The 14,193-nt window shown below is 40.5% G+C and overlaps 1 protein-coding gene across 1 annotated transcript in view; it reads left to right on the top strand.

The window, feature by feature from the left end:
• The first annotated feature begins 838 nt into the window (after nt 1–838).
• TAF2 (TATA-box binding protein associated factor 2) overlaps nt 839–14,193 on the top strand; it is a 61,990-nt gene continuing 48,635 nt past the window's right edge. The window contains exons 1-3 of the mRNA XM_044421815.1: nt 839–2,367; nt 3,460–3,514; nt 7,265–7,425. Of these exons, the coding sequence (XP_044277750.1) occupies nt 2,312–2,367; nt 3,460–3,514; nt 7,265–7,425 (272 nt within the window). The 5' untranslated portion in view covers nt 839–2,311. The remainder of the gene's footprint in view (nt 2,368–3,459; nt 3,515–7,264; nt 7,426–14,193) is intronic.

Genomic DNA, 14,193 nt, shown 5'->3' with positions numbered 1-14,193 from the left:
GTACTTCCAGATTCACAGCAACATGTTATTAAATATTGTACAGGGAGCGTCAGCATTCATAGGCTTCCTGGAGGCATCTTTCTAGCCATGCTGGGAAATGCTGGACCCCTGTGCCTCTCAGTGCCTGCAGCTGGGGAGCATGCTTTGCAGGCAACACCTGCTGGGGGGCTCTTTTGGGTACCTGGTTGGCCTCAGCGAGTGCAGAATGCCACTCTTGGTTTGATCCACCAGAGTTCTCCTATTTGCATTGTTCCTAACTGAAAAGTCTCTACAACAGCCTTCCTCGTAATTAAGAGGGGGAATCGCCTAACTTGTTGGAGTGCAACTCCCAGCATCCCCCAGCCAACATGACGGAGATAACTGGAAATTGCACTCCAACGCCTTTGGAGGGCACTAGGATTGGGATGTCTTTATCAATCGCTTCTCGGCTCTTAGTTAGCATCCAGCTGGCAATCAATGCGCCTGCGTGCGAGAGTGGAATTGTTCCCTGCCAGTCCAAAGTCCTCACGGCGACGTGAGAGAGTTCCCAAAGCAAAGTGGCGACCATAGAGATGATGCGGCTGGCGGGCACGCTGACTCTTACAGTGCGCGTGCGTACTTCGGCGAGCCGACTCCCGTTTAAGGTGCGCATGCGCCTCGCTAGGAATATCACTTCTTTAAGTTTCTTCTTGTTCTTTCCCCCCCTCCCTGCGTCATTCGTACTTCTTCAAAGGACTTCTTAAGCACCTACACATCCAAAAATGGGGAGGGTGAGCAGGGGAGAACCGCCGTATTCCAATCATCCAAAGCGGTGTTGACCTCTGACCTCCGACGGGAAGTCGAAGGTGCCAAGCAAAATGGCGCCCGCGCCCGCTGGTGCCGAGCCGCTGATTGGGTGTGCGCACGGGGCCTAAGGAGAGCGCGCGGGGTTTGCGCCCGTTCCCATTCAGCCGATCGCAAGGAGTAAAGAGCCGCGTCGTCTGCTCGGAGCTCGCCGCCTCAGGGCAGGCTTTCTTCGCCTGCCCATCCGGGAGGAGACGTACTCCCAGCCAAGCCTGGCATAAACGCCGCTGCTGCCCTAGACAGAGACCTTCCGTTTTCTCTGCTGCACAGAGCATTTGCCAGCCTGGAAAGCCCTCGCGTCCCTCATAATAGGATAGCCTCAGCTCCCTACTGGACCTCAAGGCTAAAGCGTCGTCTGCCTGTACTGGAAGAATTGCAAGGGTCTGCCTGAGAACAAGCTGCCATCCCCATTTCTGTATATGATATTTCGATTGAGAACCCCTGGAGCTGCCTTCCCAGCCCCGATTGCAATTTAAGCTTTAGTATCTCCAGTTTTATTCTGTTCTCCTTTCCAGCCATAACTTACTGCAATCAGGATTCTCTAATCCGGCTATAAGCCCCATTTAAAAAGTATTCCCAAGCTTGAAGGACTTTGATAATTAGCCAGTATTTCTCTAGCCATTAGACCTTCTTAGAAGCCTTGGCAGTAGCCATGTTTTCCCCTTAAACCAGATGTTTACCTGCAGATTAGGCCAAGAGGTGTATTGATGTTATTGCTGGCATGCCTTTTACAGAAAGGAACACCAGAAATAACCAGTCCTTGTTCTAGAAGCTCCAGTAGTAAGCCTAAATAGATAGCCTTAGGAGTACTCTGGGAAGATCAGCTGCAATCATATTCCTCAACTTGGTTCAGATGCTTTTAGCTAACTTGTTCGAAGCGGATTGCTTACAGGCTATTGCTGGTATCCTTCAGATATAAGATTCAGCAATAACCGGACCTTATTCTACTAGCACATCCTTGGCCCAGACAAGAACCCCAAGAAGCTGCTGCCTGTTCCCAGAGACATTTATTTATGTTTTAATTTTGGCATTGCAGAACAAAAAACCCACAGTGAACATACAACTAGTTTGCTTTGGAAGGCTGTGAAGTGGCAATCTCTAGTTCTAAAAGCTGTCATTGTTAAATAGGAGAGATTCTTCCTTGGTATGATCGCTTGCCTCATAAACTGTCAGTGATACCACGGGCACTGAGCATAATATGTAAATAGTCTAGTTTAAGAGATCAGTATTAAAAACTCTCAGATTTAGGGAAACACAAATCTCCCTCATTCCATTATATTTACACTGAAGAGTCTGCACTATTTTAATGGGTAATGCTGTTTCTTTGGACATTACTTTGGTCTTTTCTAAGATGTACTGGTGAAAGACATTTAATTGAGAAAGAACTTGCCAAGAAAGGAAAAATTAAAAGTACTTCTGAAAAGATTCCATATAAGGATGATGGTGACAAAGTGTGTTTGATTTTCATGAAGATTCAGTATTGCTATTCATGATGAATCGGAAGAAAGGAGACAAGGGATTTGAGAGCCCAAGACCTTATAAATTATAAGTATTTCTTATAATTTCTTTTCCTATAACTAGAGTTTGGTATTCGTAAAACTGTGTTGAAATAGGGCTTCAGTATTCAAAATGCACATGTTTGGTGAAATTCGATGTTAAAAATGGTTTGCAAAGCCTGGACAGCAATGAAAGTATTGTTTAACAAGCAGTTATATGGTATAAGTCAATTTCATAAAAATCTAGGAAATTGCATGTTTTTTTCTTTCTGATACATGTAAATGTATTTGAATTAGTTTCCTGTCCAGCAAAATGAGTTGTCTTGTACCTAATGTGCAACATGATATTCCACAAAGCAATGAATATTTTCATGTGGATGACTAATATTGGTGTGAGTTTTTTTTAACATAAATGACTATGGCCTTTGTTTAAATAGTTGGTCAGTCTAACAGTATTAATGGTGTTGCTTTGGTATTGGAACAGTTTTGAAGATTGTAGAAGTCCACTTGGATTTGGGGTTTGCCACATCTAGTTTTCCTATGGAGAGGGATAAGCCAGATAAGATTGAGAACATGGTGCAAGTTCAATGGTTTGTTGCTGGATTAACCACTCACTACTTTAGCCACTAAAGGAACCAGTGGTCTGAGTTTGGATGGCACATTTAACTGAACATGGAGTACATCGTGTGTTGAAGATTAAAAGTGGAAGAGGTGAATGTACTGTGGGCAGTGCATCCACTCTGTTCTGCTAGTGCAGGAGAACCTATCATTGTTGGGCACAAGCCCGATCACTATCTTCTTACAGTGCCAAGAAACTTTATTGATATTTATCACAATGTTGAATTTGCTGTAGATTCATACAAGTAATACAGGTGCTACCTACTGAGTGGTCTCCTAGAAATCTGAGAATCAGTAGTGAAAATAGTGTTTATCCAACATTAATAATCCACATGCAAAGGGTGAATAATTCTTTCCAAGGAAGTATCTTACAAGATCCACATCTAAAACTATTATATGACCCACCAATTCAGGCAGGGAAGTGGGCTAGCAACTTTCCTCTTTCTTTTGGCAACTTGTCTAGTTTTCTGCAAGTTTATATTTGTCAAGATACTTATTTTTTCCTCCTTTTTCTTCTTAGCACAACCAACCAGGTGGTCTGTATCAACAACATAAATTTCCAGAGAAGATCTGTTGTTGTAAGTACATTTATAGTTCAGGGAAAGAACACATGTTTTGCATGCAGAAGGTCCCAGGCTCAACTTATGGCATCTCCAGTCAAATCTATCAGGTAGCAGGTGATGGAAAAGACCCTAAAGAATAATTGCCCGTTAGAGAAAGCTATCCTGCCAAGATGGATAAATAGCCTCCCATGTTCTGATGTAACTGACTTAGTAAATGGCTGTTGCAGAAGTCTTGTAGTCTGTTACTATGACTGGTTAACGGTGCTGTTTTTCTTCATATAGGGAATTTCACTGGACCCTAGTTATTTTCCTTTATAAACCAAATACCCATTGGTCTTCTGTGCTACTTACAAAGCCCCCCCTCCGGAGACTTACATCTTTCTTCAGTTGGCTGGCATATCAGTTCTTTACCACCAAATTGACTTGCAGCCATTGAGTGGTAATCCTGTAGGTTACTGATAAGTGTATTTAAAATTTACAGCTGTGTCAAGTGAGAATTTGTCCTGAAAAAAAATAAAATAACTGTAGTCTTAGTAGCCGAAATCTCATTGCCTTAAGTATTTTCCAAAAGCAAATTTGGAAATTCCCCAGTTCCAGGGCTACAGTGGATAAAACCTTGTTTCAGATGTTATTAGCTTCCACCCCTTTTTTCCAAGGAGCCTAAGGCAACTTATGTGATTGTCTTCATTCATTTTATCCTTGCAACAATCCTGTGAAGTAGTTTAGGTTTAGAGTCAGTGACTGCCACAAAGTCATCCTGTGATATACATGGCTGAGTAGAAACTAGAACCTAGATCTGAGTCCCACTCCATTATTCTAACACTACACCGCACTGACTTTCTTTCCATTGTATGCAATATTGCAAATGAGTTGATATTTGGAGAAGGATTTTCTTGGGTGACCTCAGCAGCTTGGCTGGTGCTTTCTGTGAGATAGGCAATGCTTCTTCCATTTCTTTTTTTATTAACCCCCTCACACATTATTCTCAAAATCTAGGTGATTTATAAATGGTTTTAAGTACCAGTGCTAGTTTATTTACTTGCATTCAGAAGCTAACATGCAGCTAGCTGAGTTTAGCTCAGCACAGGTTTTATATATCGCTACCTCTGGCAGGTTGTAGGTTGCTATGTTATGAACGCTGTTTATGGGTGGCCTTGATAGAGCATTCTGCAGTAGTCAGTCCTAAAATTGCAAAGGCCAGGAAGATTGCTGGATATTTTCTTCATACCGTGGAGCATGAACAGTTGTGCTTCTTCACCTTTGATTGAGAGTGGTGGGTTTCAGTGATATGCTTATTTTTCACAAGCTTTTGTGTTCTCAAGAACTGTTAATGTATTTTACATGCTCTCTTTTTATGTGAACACTCCCAGGCTTTGGATGAACTAGTGCTACCAAACAATCTGTCTTTTGGCTCAGTTAGAATGAAAAAGCTTGTCTAGTTCTGTTTGTGGGTTTTTAAGAGTTGGTGGGAAGGAGTTGCTGCTGTAGAATTGCAATACCCTTCCCAGTTGCTTGCTTGAATGACTTGACATTACCTGTGCAGGAGCTTACACTTGGATTGAGAGACAGAGAAACTTTTCCAGTAACACAGATGAAGTTTGCAATCTAAAACGAATCAATATAAGCAACTGTTGTAGCATGTTTTTCTGCCAGAACAATATTAAAAAGGTCCGTAAACAATTCTCATGTTTACAAATGTGTTAAGTACAACTAGTTACTTAAGCTGTTAGGTAGACCAGGCCAGCTTTAATCTGCTGTCCCAACTGCTTTTACCATCTTGTATCTGCTGTCACTACTTTAGTAGCCGTGCTTTCTTGTGATGTGGTGTATGCATACAGTTACACCAATAACTGCAGTTTCAATTTTGCAAGGAAACATTCATGGAATGGCAGCACCAGCAGCTCCCAAATAGATGGGAGTAAATAAATGGAACAGGGACAATGGCAAAACAGGACTTGGTGTGATCTGATCGAAGGTGTTGGACTTGGATCAGGGAATCTGTTTTAAAATTGTACTCTAGCTAGGATGTTCCCAGTCCCCTTTCCCCCGTCCCCCATGACTTTGGGCAAGACACCTACCTTACAAGGTACTTTTGAGAAGAAATGGAATATTTGTATAATCACTGTCATGAGCTCCTTGGAGAGTAGGAGAGGATAAAAATGATAAAGAGAAAGGGAAGAACCAGATAACCAAGGGAAGCTCTTTAAGATCTTACAATATGTATTTTGGGTTGAGTTATGGCTGCTTAGAACAGATAAGCAGGAATGTCATGGATAGGACATTTTGGAGGGCTTTCATTCACAGGGTCGCTTTAAGTGGGTGTCGTCTTTACAGCACAAAGCACCTTAAAAATATTTGGGTGGAATCTGTGATTCTTAGCTTTTGTGTTTTGTGGACCACTTGAAAGTTACTTAAGGCCTTAGTGGATTACTTAATAAATGTGTGCAGGTACTTTGCACCGTATAAGTTCTGGTCAAAATGACCTTGATCTCTGTTATCAAAAAAGAAAAAAATCAAGTGCTGGGCCAACTACAGATATTCTTGGCTGTGTTCCACAGTCTTCCTACAGCCTACTTAAATTAAGGTTGTACACTAGGGGTTGAGAGCCTCTGCATTACTGTGCTTTTGTGAACAAAAGCCATTTGGCAAATTTTGCAAAAAGAATAGTAGAGTGAACATTTGCCTCCGAGGAGACCCATGGAGCAGTATATTATTTCTCATATATGTTGGGTTTCCTTTTGTTAAGCAAAGTTTATGTTGCAACTCGTTAGTTACATTTTCAGTCCTAACACAGGAGAGAGCACTTCAGGGCTCAGTCCTATCAACTATAGAGTTGACATGTTTCCAGGGGAAAAAGAAACTAGAGCACCATCAGGATACCTTGTATTATGGCAGTCCTGATCTCCTCCTTTCTCTGCTTCCCCAAACACTCCCTTTACCCCCTTCTATAAGGTCAGTTTTCCAACTTCAGAAAAGCAAAAGCAATAGTTCGTTCCATGCTCGCTGTGATGGGAGGGGGATTCTCATACAGATCCTCAACCCCAAGGGTAGAGCTGGATTATTCTGTGTCTTCAACGCAGCCTAGAGCAGTGGTGTGCCCGTCCACAGGAGATGTCTTGCTGGTCTGTGTGTGTGGTGGGGGGGGGGGCACATCCCACTCGCTGCAGACCAGCATGGGGACTAGCCGTGCTCCACCACTTCTTCCTTGGTTGGTCTCACTCAGGTGGGGGCAGTGCCACTGGGAGGGCCAGAGCAAGGAGAGACGGCTCGGTGGGAGCTGCCTGAGAGCCACACTGCACCAATTTTGTTATTTTGCTGGCATTTTTTGTTGCTTGGTTTCTGGTTGTTTGAGAGACCTCCCCTCCTCTCCCCTCCCCTCCCCTCCCCTCCCCTTCCCTTCCTTTCCCTTCGGTATTGTGTTTGGAAACTAATACACAAAATACTGTATTATGTGTATGGTGCTTTTTGTTTCTGCTTCAGTGGTTCCCAAGGTGGTTTTCCTGGTTTTGTTCGTCCCCAGCTGTGGAAAGGTTGAAAACCACTGGTCTAGAGTACCATAGAATAACTTGGTTAAAAAGCATTACATGAGAAGTGGCCTTGGAAAAGCTAGTCTTGTTTAACCTTTTTTAGAGGCTTGTATTTAATTTCATTAAAAAAACCAAATCATTTCTCATATAAATATTTTCAGTACAAAACATGCTGCTCATTAAGGATATTTTAAACAAGTTTAACAGTGCATTCCTGATTTTTTTTAAATCTCTGTAGGGTCATGTGGAGTTGACAATATTTCCCACAGTTGCAAACCTGAATAGAATCAAGCTGAACAGTAAACAATGTCGAATATACAGAGTGCGAGTCAATGATCTGGAAGCAGCTTTTATTTATAATGATCCCACACTGGAGGTTTGTCACCATGAATCAAAACAGTAAGTAAATGGGTCATAGTAGCTATTTTATCTGAAATCAAAATTAATATTTTTCATGGTAAGAAAGAAAGTGGATTTCAGATTATCAGTTTCCTTTAAGCCCAAAATTAAAATTTGTTTAATAAATGCAGAATGTAAAGTAGTGGTGAGTGAGTCTTATAATTTCTCCAGTCTGGAATTGGAATGAACAGTGGCCAGGTTTGCTGATGACACCAAATTATTCTGAGATTGCCGGAATTCCAGAAAAATCTCTGAACTGGCAGAGTGAACATTGCCATCATATGCACAATTCAGTATAAGAATCTTAATGCAGAACAAAGACCCCCCTCTCCATTTTCATGTGTACACTGATGAGGTATGCGTTAGTGGTCACTGACCAAGAGCGATCTTGCAGGTGTGGTATAGATAGGTGATGGACCAATGTATGGGAGTTGTGAAAAGGAATATTCCATACTGGACAAAATTGGAACAGAAATTGAAAATAAAGCTGGCATTATCAGGCTGCCTTTTTTACAGAACTCTGGTACAATCACACATGAAATACTGAGGACCACCTGGGTCACCACACTGAAAGGATGATATTAGTTTTATTTCTGTTATCTAACAAAAAACAAAAATGTGATAGACAGCTTTCAAGTTGGCCTTACTTTTGGTCCATTGAAGCACTTGTTTATTAAATTGCAGGTTATTTAATTTATTAATTTTAATTTAATTTAATAAAACATTTATATGCTGTCCTTTGCAGCAGCCTCAGGCCAGCTTACAGGTTATCATATACTTCCTTCAGTATCTTAAAAATGCTTCTGTGCTGAATTTTTGGGAATAGATGCAATAATTTAAATTTAATTGCATTATTTGAAATTAATATAATTGACAGATAGCCCATAGATGGTATGGAAGCTTTCAGATAGCACACATCTTCCACTTTTGATATACTTCATTATATAATCATATACTTCATTATTAGACTTACTATCTAGTCTGAATGAAACATGCAGACTAGATAGATGGGTTTTACTGCATTAAATTTCTCAGGGCTTGTAATCTTTTGACCTGTTACTGTTTTTCAGGAGACAGTTATGTTTTTGCCTGCACATCTTATTTTATTTATTTATTTGAAGCTTTTTTATTCCATCCCCTACAGAATGTCTCAGGATGACTTACAGTGAATAAATAGACTTAGACTACCACTATATCTTCTATGTAGTATTGGCTCATAATTTCATCAGTGTCTGGATAGCAAGGGAACATTGGCATAAATTGTTGGTGGCTATTCTTCAGCTGTATAAGTTTTTTTTAGGATACTTGTTAATGCTGAAACCTCCTTTAGGAATGCAGCAGCACTCTTCTGTTTAAGCAGAAATGTTTTGCTATGGTCATATTTCTGGTTGGTTGAGGTCTTAGCATGCATTTTCCTTTGACAGTTTTATTGAGAAATGTTCTTGAGTTTTCTCAAATGGTAATTAAACCTCAGAATTGGAATGGCCTAGAAGAACAATTCGTTTAGTTCTGAAGTGACAAAGAAGAATCTTAAGGTTTTGCCAGGTTAAATGTTGGGAAACAATCTAAATTTGTTTGGTTCATATATAATACCAAACCATGGTTTGGCATTGTGTAAATGAGCCTCGTGTTTAAGTGTGTGGTCTGTCTCCTTCCCTTGCTTCTGGGTTTGTGGCAAGCCAGAGTTTGCAGTTATATCCAAACTAGGTAAACCATAGATGCTCACAAATCCGAACTGCAAACCACACTTTCAATGTAGTTTGCAGTTCTGATTTATAGAAACCGCAGTTTGCCCAGTTTGGATATAAATCCAAACTCTGGCTGAGCAGGTGTGAGGAGGTGGGAGGGTGAAGGACCGACTCTGTGAGCACAAAGGTTCTTCACATAGAACTAAACCACAGTTTGGTATTGCATCTGAACTGGACCGGTATGCCAACCCTGAAAGCTTGCAAAAGGAAATAAGAATTTGCCAGGGTTGGATGAAGAGTATTTTAATCCAATCGTCAGCAGCTTCAATTTCCTCAAGAAACTCAGAAGTAAGACATTAAATTATAGGCTATACTTTTTCACTAGCATGTGTTGGTAATGTGTAGTAAGAGTAATGTGACTTGCCATTTTCAGGTGAGGCAAGACGTGTTACTATGTGGGTTTCACTTTGCAAAGTGTACTATAATTTCGTAAGCCTCTCCCAGAGTAGGTAAGAGAGCAGTCATTTGGTTTTCTAGACACTGTCTAAGGCCAGAGGACACTTCAGATCCCCAGATTCAAGATAAGAAACAGAACTCTGACTTTGGGAGTTGAGATTACATTTTAGGTAAATTTGAAAGAATTTACACTCTTGAACTCAGAATTCCAAGTTTGGAAAAGGTGTTAATGGCAAAGAAAGTGTCACTGTAGAGTATTTGCAAAGTTCAGGAGTGCAGTTTTTCCCCAGACACCTTTGGAAGATTCAGTGCCACTGTAAAATGATTTTGCATGCATATTGAAAATGTATAAACAATTCACTGCTACTAGGGCAGTAGAGGGTGGGCACAGGCTAGGGTGTCATTAAGACGAATGCAGCTGGGATCACTGATGCAACTGAAATCAACCCTGACTATTCTTTAGAGGGACAAATACTGAAGCTGAAGTTCAAATACTTTGGCCACCTAATGAGAAGGAAGGACTCACAGGAGAAGGCCCTGATACTGGGAACGATTGAAGGCAAAAATAGAAGGGGATGGCAGAGGGTTGAGGTGGCTGGATGAGGTCACTGTGGAGGTGGGTGTGGGGTTGGGTGGACTCCAGGGGATGGTGGAGGACAGGAGAACCTGGAGGGATGTTGTCCATAGGGTTGCAGAGAGTGAGACACAAGTTTGTGACTAAACAACAACAAACTGGGATCACAGATTTGCTCTCGCATCTTCATTAACAGAATGTACACAGAACTTGTATAAAATACTTTTAAGAGATCAACTTTCTAACTAGCCTTTTTTGTGAGTAAGAAGTGTGAAAGAGTTCCCAGCTGCTTAACTAGCTCAAATACTGGTTTTGTGGGGATAGTTTAGTTTAATGTTGTTGTTTCCTAAATCTAGCACTGGTTGGTGCGTGGCCTGAGGAGAGCTTTCACATTTTTTCCAAAACAAAAGCTTCTGCAGGAACAATAAGAATAACTTCTCTTAGGAAATAGTATCCTTAGTTAAAGGACATTTTGATTTATGCACACAGGTCTCATGTTCTTGACCCGCGGTTCCCAGTCTCTTTAGGCAGCAGGCACAATCTTGACAAACTCCAATCTGAGCATTATGTAAGAATTTCTTAACAAGTCTGTGCTGAATGGGCCGTCCAGGTCAGGTGGTCCTACAGGCCTTTTGTATTAAATATAAAGGATATACAGCCAAGAGATTTAATCCAGATCTGCACTCCAGACACAACCATTTATGTTGTGATACTTACAAAGAGATCCATAAAATGCTTCATACAGGCCCTCTAAGGAAATAGCTCTTACAGTGAGTAACATATTTGAGCAGGACCAATCCACATGTAGAAAGGAGAACAAATAAACAGAGGTTTCTGCAAAATATTAGCCTCTATTCTAAGAAATCTACCTTTCATTAGTTAAAATTTGGCCTGTCCCTGTCTGTGAACCCATTGGTATTTTACATCTAACCACAAGTTCCTTCCTAATAGAGACATTCTAGAAAGCTGTCCCTTAGTGATAATTAGAAGCAGAAAAAATCCTGTATCATATTTACTTTAAATTGAGTTGAAATGAGGGTCTTCAAAATTAATATCAGAGATGAGAATTGTGTTAATTTTAATTTCTGGTTCTTATTCTGTGCCATAATCACTAAAATATTTAAAGATGGAAACATCATTGGGACAAAGATACAAATTAAGAACTGTTTTATTGTTGCTTACATTCTGCTGTCCTTGTGTGTGATTCTGGAAAAATTCAAATGTACACATAAACTGCTTCAACTGGAACTTGAGGCACAATGCTACACATGCTTAAACGCAAAGAGTCCTACAAAACTAGTTGTACGTCTTTTTTCTGTCTCCCATTGGCGTTTCCCTAGCACAACTGCCCAATAGTCATTAACAATAAATACCAGATTATTACCTTTGCAACCTTCTGTGTTATAGCACTGAAGAAGCTGTTGTTATTATTCCTGCCACCACTACTGCTACTGCATTTCTGTATCACCTGTAGCTGAAGCTGGACAGTTTGCAACAATTATCATAGAATCATTCAGTCAAGTCACCCATCCCAATTCTTACCAGGCCAGATCATGCTTAGCTTTCAAGATTAGATAGGATCATGTACTTCAGGCTATATAGAAGCCATATGGAATAAGTGAGCACTATGATGGTGATACCTGACAAGAAAATATGATGTTGGCCAGTCGTGCTTTCATGGCAGGGAGGTCTTAGGAGATTGAAGATGGGTGATTATATATTGCTGCCATGGGGACCTTTATACTGGTGCCACTAAAATTCTGTTTATGCCCTACTTTGATGTACTGCTGCGCAGCCTCTTGTTAGTTGAGTGCCTGGTTGTGATCAGGAATCCAGCTGAAGCTGTGTTCTGACAAGGCTGTGGTAGGGCTATGGTGCTGACAAAGGTGGTGGAAACCTTTGGGGAAGAATAGGGTTCCTTCTCATTGTGATGATGCTCTTAGCTTTGACTCACCCTTGGGATATCTAAATGACAGTGGTGGGATCAGGCTTCTGTCCTACTAATTTGCAAGATTGTTGTGATCCGTTCATAATTAAAAAATACCTTTAATGTCTTTGTAACCTCAAGGCTAGAATATTGTTGTGTTTTCTAGTATGGGCTGCCTCTGAATATATATTCAGAGGAGATACAGAAAATGGTAGCATGCCTTCTCATATGGGTTCCTTGCTGGGAATACAGTCTATCAGTACCCTATACCTCTAAATTGCTAAATGACTTGGGCCTTTGAGCCCTAAAAATTACATGTTCCTCTGGGTTCCATCAGGGTTTTTGAAAGTATTCTCTTGACCATTCTGTTTGTGTACCAAGTGTAAATAATGAGGATGTATTATGAATAATAATTTTTCAGCTTTCTTCAGCTGAAGATTCTCCAACATCTGTGCCTGAAGACTTTCGGGAAGGACTTTTGGGGGGGGGGGGTTGATTTATTTAGATAATCAAGCTCATGATACTTTTAACAACCTTTTTAGATGGCATTCTTTCAGCAGTGTGGTTGCATTTTGGAGTCTTGAGATTTGGGTAAGCTAGACAATTCAGAATTCAAAGATTGAATAACTAGGGCTGATTCACATAAGCATTACCATCACGTGCTAGAATCACTTGATTATCTCATTTGATGACTCCTTGCTCTGACATTCATTATGTCGCAGCTAGAGCACCATTCTTAGTATTGTCAAAAACTGAGCTGATATCTACTCTTAAATGCCCCAATATATTTTCCCTAAAAGGTGGAAGAGAGGAGGTCTGTGCTTGAGGTCTGAGGTTCTGAAGGCCCTGGACCATCCTTGAGTATTCAGGTTAGCCTGTTGAATTGACCAAGACAGATGTCTAAAGAGCATAATGTATGTGGTGGGAGGAAAATGAGATGTGGAAGGAAAGCTTTGAAATGAGATCATGTCTGAGTTTTGTGAAGTTCTTATTTGGCTCAGTCCCTTTAATTGTACAGTGCCCCAGCAACTGCTCTTTTGAGAAGGATGGAGTAATATGGGAAAGAAAATACTGTGATTGCTTTTTTTTTACATTTGAGCCTTCTGGATAGTGTTCATATTAGGCATATTATATTTTAAAAGCAGTAATGAAAAGCTAAATAAATTTTCAGGTTAAAGGGGAAAAATCAGTGCTTGTCCATTGTTTTACGAGTTTAATTTCATTGACTTACTGCAAACGTGATATTACTGGTATTGCAGGCAAATATGTCTATGTAAAGTATCTTTTAGGAGTATAGTTCATTAAAAAGGAACATTTGTAAACCAGTTCTGTACAACATTTACTGTAACACCCAAACTAAGAATGGTATTCTCTGTTGTTCTTTTGATCACATTGGAAAAGAAGAGGTTTGGTGTAAAGCTACCCAGGCAAGGAATTCAATTGAGTGTGAAATCACCACCATTAGAGTGTAACAGGATGTAGATGAGTTAGCATTAATGAATAGGATGCATTGTGGCTAGGAACTGGAATGTTGATTCTCAGCTCTGAATTTCCATGCATATTTTGGTCCAGACCTTAATATATCAAAGAAAAACCTTTATGTGCATCACACTCAGTATATTATGTATTATAGGCCAACTCATAAAGTTTATCACCGCAATACAGATGATTTAAATTACAGAGATAGTCTGTAGTCACTTAGAAAATAATTCTTTTGTCAAATGCGGGGAGACAGAAGCGTATTCTGTGGAAGTTTTACTGGCTGCCAATTTGGCTGCCTGGTCTAATGGATAGTGATGGCTTTTTAAAGCCCTTCATAGGACATAACCATAATCCTGTGGAGGCGACTTCTCACTGTGCATATCCAGTCTCTGTTTGCATTGGCTGTCAGATCTTGCCCATCTGCCCATGCAGTAAAGCTATGTCTAGGTTAGACAATCTCCAGATGAATCGGACTACAGTTCCCATCAGCCCCAGTCAGCATGACAAACAGTAAAAACTCCTGGTTTCCTACCCCTGTGGAGCAAGAAATAGACTCTCTGAACGAAAATTATTAAATGACCACTCAGATCAGATCCAAGCCGTACAATTCTTGCAACTTTGAAAAATGGTGTAAATTCTGT

The sequence above is a fragment of the Varanus komodoensis genome, unplaced genomic scaffold, assembly GCF_004798865.1.
Source record: "Varanus komodoensis strain SLA01 unplaced genomic scaffold, ASM479886v1 scaffold12, whole genome shotgun sequence".
In the NCBI taxonomy this organism is placed as follows: Eukaryota; Metazoa; Chordata; class Lepidosauria; order Squamata; family Varanidae; genus Varanus; species Varanus komodoensis.
This window is presented reverse-complemented; position numbering and strand designations above follow the sequence as displayed.